This window comes from Oenanthe melanoleuca, chromosome 3, assembly GCF_029582105.1.
Source record: "Oenanthe melanoleuca isolate GR-GAL-2019-014 chromosome 3, OMel1.0, whole genome shotgun sequence".
In the NCBI taxonomy this organism is placed as follows: Eukaryota; Metazoa; Chordata; class Aves; order Passeriformes; family Muscicapidae; genus Oenanthe; species Oenanthe melanoleuca.
The window spans coordinates 13505105-13520604 of NC_079336.1; the positions used below are offsets into that span (position 1 = coordinate 13505105).

The 15500-nt window shown below is 44.2% G+C and overlaps 1 protein-coding gene across 1 annotated transcript; it reads right to left on the bottom strand.

The window, feature by feature from the left end:
* Positions 1 to 8813: 8813 nt before the first annotated feature.
* On the bottom strand, positions 8814 to 11494 carry KCNF1 (potassium voltage-gated channel modifier subfamily F member 1). Its single transcript, XM_056487247.1, has 2 exons — positions 11141 to 11494; positions 8814 to 11039 (listed from the first exon to the last, which is right to left on the bottom strand). The coding sequence occupies exon 2, from the start codon at positions 10842 to 10844 to the stop codon at positions 9381 to 9383; it is 1464 nt and encodes a 487-aa protein (XP_056343222.1). The 5' UTR covers positions 10845 to 11039; positions 11141 to 11494; the 3' UTR covers positions 8814 to 9380.
* Between the last annotated feature and the right edge of the window lie 4006 nt (positions 11495 to 15500).

Genomic DNA, 15500 nt, shown 5'->3' on the forward strand with positions numbered 1-15500 from the left:
GCTGCTCAAAATTACATTTTTCAGTCTACAAAATGTACAAAATTGGATGAGAGAGCTCAGCCCAGAAGGGAGCAAATTATCTGTCTCCCCCACATCTATGTCAACACTGTTATCTCATTTACCCTGGAACAGTAAGAAATGTAGAAGAATCCAGTTATCACACTCTATTTCCCTTGGTGGATGTCACAGAACATCTTGTGACTTATCAAGTGTCTCAAAGCAATGTGGGGATTTCAGCAAACAGCCAGTTTACTTACAAGTGTTTGCAACTTCTTTAGTCACATTGAACCAGGCTTTTTATTTTTCCTCTAAGAAATCTTGGCAATAGAGAGCCATGAGCTTTGCAGGGTGGCACAGGTTATCAAATGACAGCTTAGGCAGCAAAGCTAAGTGTCACTGTTAATGCTCTGACACCTGCAAGTCTTCACTGTGGACCCAAATGTTATCACCCTGGGGCTATCTACAACCCTGGGATTAAAAAAGTGTTCCCCTCCTAAAAAAAACTTTGTCATCCCTGTTGCGTTTGTGCTATAGGAGAGCAGCGAAAAGGATAATGCAGCATAGTTCTTCATGCAATGGAGGAGCAAAAGAGAGCTGTATTTAAAGAAACACTATATTTACATATAGGGTAGCTCATGCAACACAATATAGAAAAGGCAACACCTCTATGAAAACATGCTTTCTGCAAAATATCATGTTTCTCACTCACCCTGCAGGTGCATAATCATTGTTATAATTTCTTATCTTTGAGCAGCCTGGGAAACCTAAGGCTTCAAGGCTGCTTTTTCCCTGGTTCCCAGCAGTATCCAATGATACATCCCTAAGGTTTAGCTGAGAAAAAAATGTTGAGTCTCCAAGGCTGCTCTACTTACCTCCTATGATAGCTCTTGTACTTTGAACCTTGTGGAATTTTGGGCAATAGTGTTTTCTGTGTGGGGAGTAGGAAGGGACAGACCTCTTTTGAGGGAGTATCAGACACAACCATCCTTTGCCACCCCCTGCCCACTGCCAGGCAGTGCTTAGAGGGCAGTCAGGAGGGTGAAGATGAGAGCTTTGGATGCATCTCCTGACCACTCCTGGGTGGCTGAGCCAAGCTCTGCTCTGAGCCAAGCCTGCATGCACCCTCCCCAGTCAGCCCCCAGATGCCCACTGAGGATCTTTATGGCCTCTTTGCACCTCTTTTCCAACTCAGAAACACTGTGCAGTCACTTTGTGCAGACGAGTTGCAACAGATATGGGAGAGCTGACTTTAATGCATCTTTGAGATGCTCAGGTCTCATGTGAACAGCTGTGACAGTAAGATCCCCAGCATGAGGAGGACAATACCAGCTCCAGTGTGCAAAGATGAAGTCCAGCTGGCAGCTGAGGTTCACTCCTCAAGCCAAGGCAGTACAAAAGTGCCCTATGTGAGTCACAGCAGGGATGATGTTGTACGGCAGCAATTAATTTGTTTCTAAGGCAAACGAGCCCAAATGGTAAAGGCTTTTGCGAATGGAATTTACTGTTCCAATGTAAATAAGGAACTGGCAAACAATAACCACTCCAGCCTGAAAGCCCAGCCAGCAATTGGTTGACATTTGGGATGCAGAGAGTTTGCAGATTCCCCACGAGCTGGAGAGGAGCTGTGTTTTGCAGCAACAATTGATTTATTACTGTGACAACGAGTAGAAATAGAAGGACCTGCTGGCAGACAAGGGTGTGATTTGTTCCTTTGCAAACAAGCAAGCAGTGTCCAGCTGGCCAGTGGCCATTGCCAAGCAAAAGCCATGGGGAAGATGCAGGTTTTATCTCCTCTCTGCTTGAGTTTTGCCCCCGCAAACAGTGAAGGAATTAGAGTGTTTTTTGTAGTTTTTTTTTTTATTGTACAAAACCAGACTTGTAATTAGTAATGTTTCTACAAAGTGAGTAGTAAGGGGGAGGCAAAGGTCAGACTGTATTCTAGATATTTCACTTCTCAAGCAGTAGTATATTTTATCTGTTATTCATGAGCAGAAAGTAATCCTCATTTGTATTGCAGCAGCCCCTGTAAGGACCAATCAAGATCCCATTGTGCTGATGTCTGATTGGGGGCTGTGAGCAGAAATTGCTGGTGCCTGCTTGGATGCAGTTCAGACACATCCATTTTTTTGCCATGTAAGGTTTAACATGAGCACACTCTGATCAGCAAAGCACGTAAGTGCACGTTTAAAGCAATCTCTTTCCAGCCAAATGCTTCAGTGTTCCAGTCCTCTCAAAGAGAGGGGAATTTAAACTTATGAAAAATGTTCAGCTGGGGCTGAGCACTCAGACAGGGCTGTGCAAATGGGCCTCACTCATCTGAGTGTTCCATGCATAAAAGAGAGTTTTCTTCTGATGCAGGGTTTAAGGGATGAGAGGACATGTCATATGAAGTTTCAAGCCAGTTTATTTTCAATCCTGGGCATGTTCTAAGCTGCCCTACTGAACTGACACCATTCAGAGAGCTGAACTTAGTGGCACCACATGAATCATTTGACAAATATGTCAGGGGTGGGAGCATCAAGACAGATGAATCATTTCCATTTTCTGAAACAAAATATTGAAGTGTAATAGACTGAAATCAAGGTATGAAAAATGAGGGTGAATGAAAATAAAAACATGCCAGTGAGAAGAGCTGTCTGACTATGGAGTCATCTTGATGGAACAAGAGAAGAAACCAAAATGGCATATAGCATTTCATGGTGGTTAATCTGGTATAGACTGTCAGAAGGGTTAATTCTTTACTGGTTGATAATGGACAAGCTGAGACTTAGAGGATATGAGTAGTTAAAATCAATAAGACAATGAATACATCATTTCTGTGAATATGGAGAAGAATATTTGTGGTGTATCACTTTTGCTGCAAAAGTAATTATAAGAACAGAGACCAATAATAAGCTACAACTACTTCATATTCTGGATGTTGTGTAAAATAGCCATTATTTACTATGCTAGTAAGCCTGGAAAACATTGACTTTGTAAAGCTGATAACAGTAATGCAGTGGAAACATTGTCTGGGATCAGTGGAGTGCATTGTACTGATAAAGAATTTCCCTGTAATGCTCTTATAGTAACTGAAGCTGCAGTTGTTTCTTGCACAGTAAAACAGTCTGAGGATGGCAGAGGTTTGCTAAAACTTGCCTTTGCAGTGCTGAGCAATTTGCCTGCTTGCCTGAGTTTCTGTGGCTTTGAGAGCCCTAACACAGAACCTGTGAGCTCTAGCACAGACTCTAATGAATATAGATAATTTCATTTTTAATGCATTTCACTGTTGTGGAGTGTACAGGTTACTTCCTTAAACAACAGGGAATCCGAGCATGTCGTACTTAAACTCCAAAGCACTGGGGTCAGCATTTGTGTGCATCATTATCAATGAAATCAGTAAAGTGATGCACTGAAAAAGAGGATTTTTGTAGGGATGTACAGCATAGCATTCAGTCTTTCTTTCCATTTTGACATTTTATTTTTAAATAAATTTTTCTGTTTAGATTCCTCTAAAGATTTCCCTTCCTTTCTGCTTCTATTACATATCTTTAACTGACCAGGATGATTTAGCAGTACTTCACTATCTGCACGCTAAAAAGATATTCAGGGTAATCTTTACATGGGAAGACAAAAAGGAACTTTCTCAAAAAGACAAAAAGCAGCTTTCTCACCTATATATGAAAGCAACAAGAAAAGAAACAATTAAATGACACAGCTTCTCCTGGAGCTCTCCGACCTTTCCATCATTTTTATTTTCCTCTTGGCAATTTACACAAGTTTGCCTTGTACATTAGCCTGGCTCACTTGGCTCCATCATTCCCTATAAAATTCCTAAGGCAGAGAAAGCTCCCACGGAATTCAAGCCTAATACGGTTCATTGCAGGAAGAGAAACCAATTTTGGTTTTAGTGAGATATCTATAGCTGAAGCAAGTGTATTTAAGATACATTGTCCTGAGCTGACTTTCACACTAGTGTTATGTCTCTGCAATTCCCAGTGAAGTTTGGCTTACACCAGGCAGTGCAGAAGTTATTACCCACATCATTAAGGACCCTCTGCCTCAAAGGGAAAGTGTCTTGTGAAAGTTGGTGTGGAAGGAAACGCTGATATTCCCAAATGGACATAGTTGAATGGAGAGAGAGCCAGTTCCTCAGAATCCTGGGTGGGTAACAAGTGCATTCTCCTGTGCATGTGTCCAGTAACTGTTCTACCTGTGCAAGTAAGGAACTGTAAGTTTTTTTGATGGATAGACGACCAAGGGCTGCATTGAAAGGGAGGAGGGAGGAAGCAACTCTGCCTGGCATAATTCACAGGGGACTCTGTTCTATTTGTTTGAGCATATCTGGCAGTGCAGGTGTGGCTGAAAGAGGGTTGTGGGGTTTTTTCACAGAATCACAGAATAGTCTCAGTTGCAAGAGACCCACAAGGATCATCAAGCCCAAATATTAAGTGAAAGGCCCATATGAGTATGAAACCCTCAACCTTGGCATTATTAGCACCCTGCTCCGACCAACTGAGTTAATCTCAGTGGATTTGTGTCTTCTAGGATAGTTAGTTGTAAATTTCTATTCCTTAATCTCTACTTTTTATTTGAATGTTCTGTTTCAACAAACATATGTTTGTGGGTCTTTTATCCAGTCTCAGGTGAGCATTTTGGGCAGTTTTTTGAAAAATCCATGAAAAAGTCTTTGTTTCTGCTCTTTATCATTTTTATCAGCTGCATTCAAATAGTACTTTAGGCAAAAAGAAATCTGCCCAAAGGGTTACTGAAACAGCATCACTGTCAGCTTCACCTGCAAAAAGAGATGAGTGCCCTTAGCACAGCGAGGGCCAGATGGGCCATGATGGCTGGTCCTCAGCCCTTCTCCTCTTTGACAGGAACTGGCCCTGCCTCCACAGGTTCACATTCCCCTGGACCCATGCACAGACCGGAGGCAATTTCAATTAACCTTGGGTGGCACTGCCACACCTGCAGGACTGAGAGGCTCTCCCACATGCATGACAGCAGGTAACAGTGGTGTTCTACTATTTCCCATCATTTTGTTGTTTTTTTAAGGTCTCTTCAAATAACAGATACATGTCAATCCAGCAATAAAACCCCAGCTGCTGATGGCTGAACTGCCTCCACAGTGAAGGAGGCTGTGACATGCCAGCCAGAGTGTGGTGTGGGCTGATGTGTTAAACACCTATCACTTCCCTAAGACTAATGCTGAGTGTCACTAAATATTCCAGCCATCTCCCACATTTCTAGAAGCAATTTCCACTCTATTATACAGTTCTACTTCTTATGGTGTCCAGGAAGCCATAAACAGAATTCACTTTACCTACAGTTTAGCAATCGTCACCAATCTACCATTGGGTGTGTTATTAAATCAAGACTATTGAATCAGATTCTGCTGGAAGCTATTTGATGTTAAACCTGGATTAATCCTGAATTTACAACTGTGATTGATGTTACTTGGGAACAAAAAGTTTTCACTTCAAGTTTTAACTCTGTGTGTCACAGGCTGTTTTAAAGATTCAGTTTTCTAGAAGTAGCCAGGGCTGGCTGCTAGGGCAGGTGTCCCACAGGATAACTTCACCAGGGGACAGTTTGATCTGCTCACTGTGCTCTGAGATTGCTTATATGGTGAACTGAGGAACTTCTGTATGAGAAGGAATACCAGCTAAAATTATAGGAGCTCTGTTTTGTTCTCCATAATTCTGATCAATGGGCTTTCCATAGAAGAGTACTACATTCCTCTCCCAGACTCCCAATTTCCTATGTAGACAGTGACCCCTTTCCTTCATACATCTGTGAGTCCAAAGTAGAGTTCTTGTGCAGCAAGAGTAAGGAGAGATGCAGGTGGTTTATTCAGATTTTTCTGCCCTTGGATGTATTCTGGCTATCCCAGTCCTGGTTCCTAGGTGAAGGGTGTTATATACTAGGGACAGGGCTCCCCTGAGAGACAGTTGTGCTACAGAGTTTCCCATATGTGTCTGGAGATGGTCTCACGTGGAATGCCTTGCATTCATTAATTTAATTGCATAGACTCAGCCAAGTGCCCACAAAGAGCTTGGGAAGAGCTGGATGTGGGGAAAGCACTGCTGGGTTGAGAGGCACAGCGTGTGCCCACTTCACTCAGAGCACAGAAATGAAACCTGCAATAAGCACGGGGCAATTTTCCCTTTGGAAAGACTTCAGAGCTTGTCCCAGATTTGGACTTGAGAAAGTCCTGTGTCAAAGACTGGGGACATCAGAGCCTTTGGATTGTGCTGCTTACTCTCTGAGAAGGGGCTGCTCTAACCCTCCCCTCCCACCCCCAACACTTCCAGCTTTTTAAATCCTTTTCTTTTTTTTTGAGACTACCTTGTAATAAAGGAAAACCGGCTCTTCTGGGTTGTGTAGAATATTAAAACAATAGAAAACAAACAACCCCTAGGTCACTCAATTCTTTAAGGAGCAGAGCCTTCTGTCCAGCCCTGATTCCAAAGCCAGTGGTTTATGGTAGTTTCCTGATCTGCAAGAGGTGTCCCCCCAGGGACCCAGAAAGTCTCTTGTTCTGCACCATCAGGATCACCTGCTTCTCTCCAGTCTCACCATGTGCTGCCAGCCTGCCCTCTCCTTCCACCACTGCCCATGTCTCCCCCTGCTCCTGCAGGGTTTCCACACCTTCAGCAAGGCAAAAGGCAGGAATCCATCCTGCCCACACACAGCCTTTTAAGAACACCAGACTTACAGCAACAAATCCAACAAATAAGGTCCCTAGTGCAGCACGACACACTGAGACCTGTCCGGGCTAGAGCAGCACCAAGGTTGTCTCAAAACTCTTTTCACACTTCCAGAGCATAGGCAGAGACCAGTGCTCAAAGGGGAAATTAGCCCATAAACTTATTTCTGATAAAAGAGGCTTATTTTTTATTTAATGTCAGGTTAAATAAATCACAAAGCACAGCAGTGAGGATTCAGCACTCTCGGTGCTAAACCATATTACTTAGCATTAACACAGTGCTTTCCTCATTCAGGAAAATGCTTTTGCTAACTTAATTCACTCTCAGCTACCCTTTGTATGTCACAAGCAAAGTCAGGAGCATTTAAAATTCCTGCTGGTAGATAAGGTTGGACTCAAACAGCTTTGCTAGTTTCCCTCTTCTCCCACCCTCAGCATCCCAGCTGAGTCAATTTTTGCTGGTTTGCAGCCCATACTTGTAACCTGGAAACCTTAAGCAGTGCAAAGGACAGGAACCTGTCCCTTAGAAGAGACCCAGCTCTAGCCCTGGCTAGGTAGTCAGGAGAGGAGCTGAGGGTGTTGACAAGCAAGGAACAGGTCTCAGAGTGAGACAGAGTGAGAGAGCAGTTCTAGGGGCGGAGAGCTGGGATGTGGAGAGCAGGATGGGCTGAAGGGGTGCTTGGGCTGAGGAGGTACCTATAGTGGCTCTTTGTCTTAGGCAGGAGAGAATTTGGGACAAATGCTGGTGGAATGATTGGGGTACAGAAACATTTAGGCATTGTTTGAATTATCTTACTTGATGGAGGTATGTAAGGAAGGACATGGTAACAGGTTGGGGCAAAGGACATTAGGTCAGGCACAGGGCTGTGGCATGGGGATACCTAGCTGGTGTGAGCAGCTTGAGGTGTGAGGGGTAATGCTGGCAAAGGCTTTCAGCCCAGGGAAGCAGGGGCTGATTTCCATGCTGGGAGAGGTACAGGGTGGGTGATGCTCCTGAAGAGCAGCACAGGGTGGGTGATGCTCCTGAGGAGCAGCAGCCCCTCACTGCACACCTGCCCAGCCCCTACATGCCACCCCTGCTCCCAGCAGGACAGGGTGCTCCCCCACCCTGCATACCACTCTGCCAGGGAAAAGGGACAAACAAGGTGCCAGAAAGGAGCACAGAGCCCATCCCTCAGCTCTGTGCCGCTCCAGACACTGCTCCTGTGGGGTGGATGCCACAGGCCCAGTGCTTGCCCACGTCCCAGGAAAGAAGTCCCAAAGACCTGCAGGGGGATCTTGGGCACAAGGTGCCCAGGGATGGGTCATGGCTGATGTTGCTGTATTTCAGCTGGGCACGGGGCTGTGCAGCACAAAAGGGAACAAATAAAGACAGCTACTCTAGCCCTTACAACATTTGGGATCCTCATTCTAATTCATGTAAATATGTCTGTGTGCCAGTGCTCCCCTTCCCTCCTTGCTGACATAACTCCTAGTTTCAGTGGATTTCTCTGGTACACACCAGACCTACTACACATACAGCTTTTACACCAACCAAATTTAGACTTATATAGATGGCATTTGCTTTTGAAAAGGATAGTACTTACACACTGGTGTTGATTAATTACTATATTAATTATTGAAGAAGATACTGATTAGTGCCTACTACTTCTGTAACTAATGTTTACAAAGTTTGCACTTATTGTAGGAGAATCATATGTTATTTTAAAAAATAACCTAATAATGTGTTTATTCAACTAGATATTTTTTACCATAAATCAATTGGAGACTATACTATTTTGTTGACTTTCTGGGCACTTACTTTGAAGGAGTTAAAGTTTCTTATTTAGAATTATTCAATTTAACTTCCTTATAAACTTCCCTGGATTTAGTAGAGAATTAAAGACACCATGATTTAACTTACAGTTTTAAAAAGCTACTTAATTATAAATCCTTCCTGAAAGATCCCTGCATATATAAACCATGCTGTAATTAATAGCTAGAAGAAATATTTTTAAATTTGCTCCTTAAAATAAATTGAGTCTGTTCTGCATCTATGCTCAAAATATAATTTCTTGTCCCATTGAAAATGACACTTTCTGGAAAGAGGAAAAGAAACCTATCAAAAAAGTTGAGCCCAAAGTACATTTTACAAAACAAAGCCATTTATTCACTCCAATATTCTGCACACAGCATATACTGATACTTTCAGGTTCTCTAGGCTCAAACTGCTTGTAACATTTCGCTGTAAGCTTAAATCTAATACAAGTGAGAGGCTGTTTTAATTTTTTTAAGGAGCAGTTCCCCTAGCTGCAAAGGCATTGAAGAGCCTGGAAGACACAATCTGTGTGATGCTGCTCTTTATTGTCACAGGTACAAAGTTCTGATGTGGCAATGTTGCACGTTCGGCTCATTGAACATTTATGGATCAGGGAGGACTTTTGAGTCTCCGAAATGGTTACAAATGTTTTTTGTCAGAGCACACTCAATATAAGCAGTCTGATCTCAGTGGAGTCCTGCTGTTTTATTCTGGGTTAATAACAGTAAAGTCTTACCAACTGTTGATGGAGAAGCCATGGGGTTAATTTATATTCATGTTGGAAAAGCAAAGCAGTGCTCCCTCCCAACTCTGACAGATCTGTGAGTCCCTTCCATAGCTGATTGTCAGGTTGTGCCAATCTGTAGCTTAGTGCTGACAACAGCTCACAGTTTATTTGCAGCTTTGAAGCCTTGTCCTATAGTGTTTTTCTTCTGACAGGAGATGAATAAAGGTGTCACTGTGGGAGACTTTTATCCGGCTGCTATAAAAAGGACTCTCTCTGCCTTCCTTTGAAGGATCCTCCAGTTCACTTCTGGAGCCTGCAGCTTTCCCCTCAGCAGAGTTTAGTTCCATCAGCTCCAGTTCATGTTTGGCAGCTGTTTCTAAAACTCTCTGCTTGTTGTAATACCTGACAAAGTTGTTAATGATGGGATGGATGGGGAGGGCAATCGCTATCACTCCACAAAGAAAACTGATGGCAGCATTCAGTTTTCCTAGTGTTGTTTTAGGGTAAATGTCTCCATATCCAACTGTGGTCATGGTAATTATTGCCCACCAAAATGATTGAGGGATGCTTTTAAATAAAGTTTCGGGGTGACTCTGTTCCATGGTATAACCTAGGGCAGAAAAGACAAAGATTCCAACAGCTAAGTACATGAGGAGCAGCCCAAGCTCCTTAAAGCTGCGTTTCAGGGCATAGGTTAGGGTCTGGAGCCCTGAGGAATGGCGTGCAAGCTTGAAAATCCTTGCGATCCTCATGATGCGCAGTGCCTGGACTGCCTGCTGCACGTTGCTCAGCTCCATCAGCTTGGCTCCCAGGTGGGTCAAGGTCAGGCTGACGTAGAAAGGAAGTATTGCTAGCACATCAACTATGTTCATGAAAGAAAGGGCAAAGTGGAGTTTGTTGGGAGAGGAGATGAGCCTCAGCACGTACTCCATGGTAAACCAGCCTATGCAGGCGGTCTCGATGCTCTCCAGGGTCGGGTGCTCCATGCGGTTCCCCTCGGCATCTACCACCTGCAGGTCTGGGATGGTCCCCACACACATCACAACAGAGGAGGTCAAAATAAACAGAAAGGACAGTACAGCGATCACTCTAGCTGGATAGGATGATTCTGGCTTCTCCAGAAATTTCCAGATGCATTTTTGGCACTTTTTCCAGCGACTTTCTGAGGCATCTATTCCCAAGTCATCCAGAATGAGTTGCACCCTTCGGGCTATTTCTTCCAGTTCCTCCTTTTTTTCACTTAGATGGGCTTTGCAGCAGTCATCCAAAAATTTCAGATCCACTTTCCAAAATTCCATTTCATTCTTGAAACATATGGGGCATATTCCTTTCTTCATGTGAATTTCCCCAAAGTAGTACACTTCAGTAATGCATTTGAAAGCATCTGGATCTCTGTCAAAGTAAAACTCTCTCTTTCCAGGATCATAGTCGTCACAGAGGGAGAATATGCTATCATATCCCCCAGATAAACAATTGACCAGCTCTGCCAGCCGTGTTTCTGGGTACTGATTCAGGTTATCTCCATAGAACACCTGCCTTACCCCACCGACATTGACTACAATCTCCATTTCTTCACTTTTTTCTGATCCATCAGTGTCCACATCTGGAAACCTAGAGTCACCTGCCATTTTATAACTGTGGATTTTGGTTGATTTTTAGCCCGTTGTTTGGTTTCACAGATTTGTGGTTTCAATCTGTCATGAAAGCAGATCAGCACTGAGCCAGCCCTGTCACAAATGTCACCAAACTGACCCGGAGTCCTGGTGGGAAAGGTTACTGATAGAAACCTGCGGTCGGGAAAGCCTGGTGAGGAATGCAACAAGCTGCAGGGAAAAGACAAGTCATCGGGCTGCTGTGCCGGCAAGCAGCGTGTTAGAAAGCTCCAGCAGACTGGGAAGAGAAGAAACCATTTCATAAAACTCACCACTCTGTTCAGTGCTCGAGAGTCTTTTCGGGTCCCATTGTCCCCTACAAGTGCTCTCTGCTCGCAGCCGGAGGTGTCGGCAGAGGAATGAGTCCTGGCTCCGGCTGAGGAGCGGTGACAGCTCCCAGGTACGGCCGGGGCGAGCCCGCGGCAATCCGCTGCTCCCTTCGCTCCCACGGATCTCCCTCGAAAGCTGCTTTGGAATTCTGCTTCTCTCTCCGTTTTCTGTTTACTTTAAGGTCTTCCGGAGTTCATCTGCTGACTCTCGCACATAGTCAGTCGGTGCGAGCAGGCAGAGGAGAGAAACTTGTGCTTGTTTTCCCTTCGCTGTTTCCCAGCACAATAGGGAGCCCCGGCTGCCAGGAGTCCTTTCCAAACTCTACCCTCTCCTGGTGGAACACAGCAAAGCACCAGCTGCGCTCAAAGCACTTCGCAGCTATTTTATACGCCTGCCCACCGCTACAATCGTGTGTTTCTATACTTACAGGAACTTTAAGGAGTTTTTAAAACTTTTTTTTTTTTTTTTTAAATCACATGCAAAGCTTAATAGTGTATAAAGTCATTCAGAGCTGCAGAGAGACACAGACATTTTCTTCAGTCAGAAACCAGAGGAAGCAATACTGTGTTTTGGGAATAAACATATGGCATAAATCTTGCTCTCAGTGAGACTGGAGCAACTCTAGAACAGCTCTGTCCTGTGTCAGTTAATCTGGATTTGTACTGGTGTCTTTGAGAAAGAAGCAGAGACCATAAATTTTCTGTTGAAGATGTGAAGCAAAACTGCCCCTGCACTCTGTGCACATTTCCCAAAGCTCTGGGTCCCCAGTTTTAGCCACGTTTCTGTGACCTGTAGTCAGCTGAGCCTGAGGAGGGTCTGACTAATTTACATCTATGATGATTTCTCAGCTACTTACCAGAAGCAGTGCTTTGTAGTACATCCAGCTCTTTAAAAGTAGAAGTAGAATAACAAGTATTTCCTTCTAACTTTGTTTTCTCTGAATTCCAGGATTTGATGAACATTTTCCCCCCAGACTTCTATATGCAGCGAACCTACCACCCTGTTCTTGAATTATTAAATCTGACTCTACAGCTCATTTTAGTGGGTCCAGGAAAACCTACAGTTCATAAGTTAACTGTTTCTGGCCAAATCAGAATGATTCGTACCAGCAAGTCATGATCTTTTCCAATTTACTGGCTTCTGAGAAGCTTCTCTGTAGAAGGGAATAAAGAGGGGCAAATCCAACTGACTCTTTGATTCTCCAGGCTTGTGTCCATCCTGGGAGAAAGGTGAGATCTGTGATGTGCCTGCTGTCCTCCTGCTGGTGTCACACAGCAAGGGGGGCCCTGGTGAGTACACAGTGTTCCTGCTCTGCTGTCCCAGAAGCTTATGGGAGAGTAATAAGAGGTTGTGCACCAGACCTCATCTTGACATGGAGTGTGCTCATAGCATCACATACTCAGGGAAAAGGGAATATCAGGTCCCAGGAAGAGAGTAATATCTATTAGTCTATGCCTGAGTCATACTGTGAACCTCTGGAGGCCAGTGCCACCTTCATGTGCTCCAGAGTGAGCTGTATAGTTATGGTATAATCCAAGAAGTCCTTTTAATTTTTTCCAGGCACATATAAATGTACTGAGACTTGTAAGCTTCTTGGAACAAAAGAAATACTTTGGAGACCTGGAAAAACTCTTGGTTTTTTGGGTTCATCAATAAATAATTACCCACCTGTGGCTTTCCTGATTACTAACTAACTTGATTCTAGCAAAATAAATTTTAAGATGCCAATCGCAGTGACATGCTTGCACAAGGGAAAATGCAGATGGGATTACTTATCCAATCCTGCAAAACAAAATCAAGATCTGGAAAAGTTAGGCTTCAAATTTTGTCACACTGCATGAGCATAGAAAAATATGTTCTGTAGATTTAAGTCCTCAGATTTAACCATCTCAGATTTAACCATCTCAGATCCTACTCTCTTTGATCATCAATTCATTCCAGTGACCTTTTGGGTTTTCTCTAGGTAATGATAAGAAATCAATGCAGTGTCCAGCTTGACCAATATAGAAACCTTTGTTTCCAAAAAGGCTTTTCTCCCTGCCTTCCTCATCCCTGTCCATTTTACAGAACAAATACCTACAAAAAGGCACACAGGACATTGTTCCATTTGAAAGGTGAAATCAGCTCCCTTCAGATGATAAATCTCAGCACATTCTCAAAAGGTTGAGAAGAAACTATTTTTGAAATGCCAGATCAGTCCTTATAAAGACTTTGCTTAGTGTGGCTGCTAAAATCCTTGTGCTTTATTCTCCCTCGTCTTGCACCTTTTCAGAGTTCTTTACACCTTTCAATGTGCCTGTGAAATGTTAGAGATCTGGTAGCATTTTAAATCCACTTGGGCAAATGTAAATGATCCAAAGAACGGTCAGGGAAATCATAATGAATTAAATCCTTGTTTCTGTAGCTGAAAAGAGTGACACAGCCTTGCTTGATGAATGTTTTGTATCAGATGTATCACAGATCAGCAAATAGCAGGAGCAGAAAGAATAATTTGCAGGAAATAATTTATTTCACTAATTCATTTTTCATCCACAAAAAGAAAGTTTCTCTAATCTAAAAATTTCAATAGCTTCTCTGATCTAAAAATGTCAGTAGATAATTGTTGCCCTGTAATTCATTTATGACCAGATTGCTGCAATTATTAGGTCTCCTAAATTCAACTTCAGTTGCCTGTGGGAACAGGTCAAGCTGTGCTGTGTCTGCTGGAAGCGATATGTGCTGGCAATTGAATTCCTACAGACCCAACAAGAAACACGGAGAGGGTTTTTTTCTCTGTTGGTGCTTTGGCTCAGAGAACAACACATGGATTTGAGCTGACAGTTGTTTTAAGTTTTGGTTGTGGTTCAGACAGGCTCCTTCAGGGAGGAGGAGGAGGAGGAGGAGGAGGCCCAGCTGGACACCAAGCCCTGCAGCCCGAGGGAAGGGCTCCTGGGTTCCTGGGCACTCCCACCTGCCCCAGCAGGGATGCTCAGCATGTCCTGGGGTGCGGCTTGAACCCCAACAGGGCTTGGTCCACGAAGTGTAGGTGGAGCTCAAAGGCTCCCCAGGGACACTGGCTCCTTAGGAGGGGTGTGGGTGGCACAGAGCACCCACAGTGCAGCACAGGTACCTGCAGTAACAGCAGTCCCCAGGGGAAGCTGACATTCAAGGTTTGGCTCCCTTGTTGACACGTTTTGGGAAAGGACATTTACCCCTGAGTGGCCAGTCTGGGAAGAGAGATTGCTTCTCTTGAGCACTAGTCTGGCTCATACTACATTCCTGACTCCCAGCCAGCACCTCTGTCCTCCTGTCACACACACTGAGCTGCTCCCCACGGAGCTGCGGGCAGTGGTGGTACATGGAGGACTGTGAATGGGTTAGGAGCCAGCCCTGGGGAGATAAGAATGGATTCCACTTGGAGGAGGGTGCTTCATCCAGAGGCAGGAATTGCACAGCCTCTCTGCAAGCAGGCTGTGATGCAGTCAGCCCCTGCCTGCACTCAGCACAGCCCTGCCTGCAGTCCCTGGGACAATCTGACCTCTCCCTTCTCCCAAAATCACAGGCAAGCTCAAGAAAGTTTAGGGATCTGACTATGACCGTCCAAGTAAGAAAGAGCTAAGGCATGTCTGGCACAGATCCAGCCAGTGCTGACCAGCTACCAAGGACATTTCCTAGCTCTCATGTGGCCATTGGAGACCATTCCCAACAGAGCACTTGCAGGCAGCAGCAGTACTGCAGATTAAAAGGACTTTTTTAAAGGAATAGAGACCAGTTGTCAGTTTGCCTCAATGCCCAGAGCCATCCTTGGGCACATGTAAATCTGCTTATACTCAGTATAACCCTCTCACACACTTCTGTTGTGTCATATTTGGGTTTTAAATGACACTCACAGTACTAGACCTGTGATAGATCCAGGAAGAGATCTCAGCATCCAGCACACCACTTATTTCACCACTTATGTTCAACTAGATGCAGACTATGGAGAGCTGCTCGAGACAAGAAGATACCAGCAAAATATACTATAGAAAAGTCAATCAGGGACCTAAAGGAGGATGGGGAATGGCAATGTCTAATTCTTCCTCCCTTCCTTGGAGTATTGTGGGGATAAAGTTTTCAGCCAGTTGCATGGGCACAGCTTCTTCAGCTGATGCTACCAGGTTCTGTATGAAAAAAGCACCACATAATTACTTCATGCCAGTTACAAGAAATGGGAAGCAGATAACCTGGGAGGAAGAGATGCAATGAATGATGTCATTCTGGGCTTCAGAAAAAGCAAGTCATGCAGAGCAGCTATTCTGACTAATTTACCACAGCCAGCTTTAG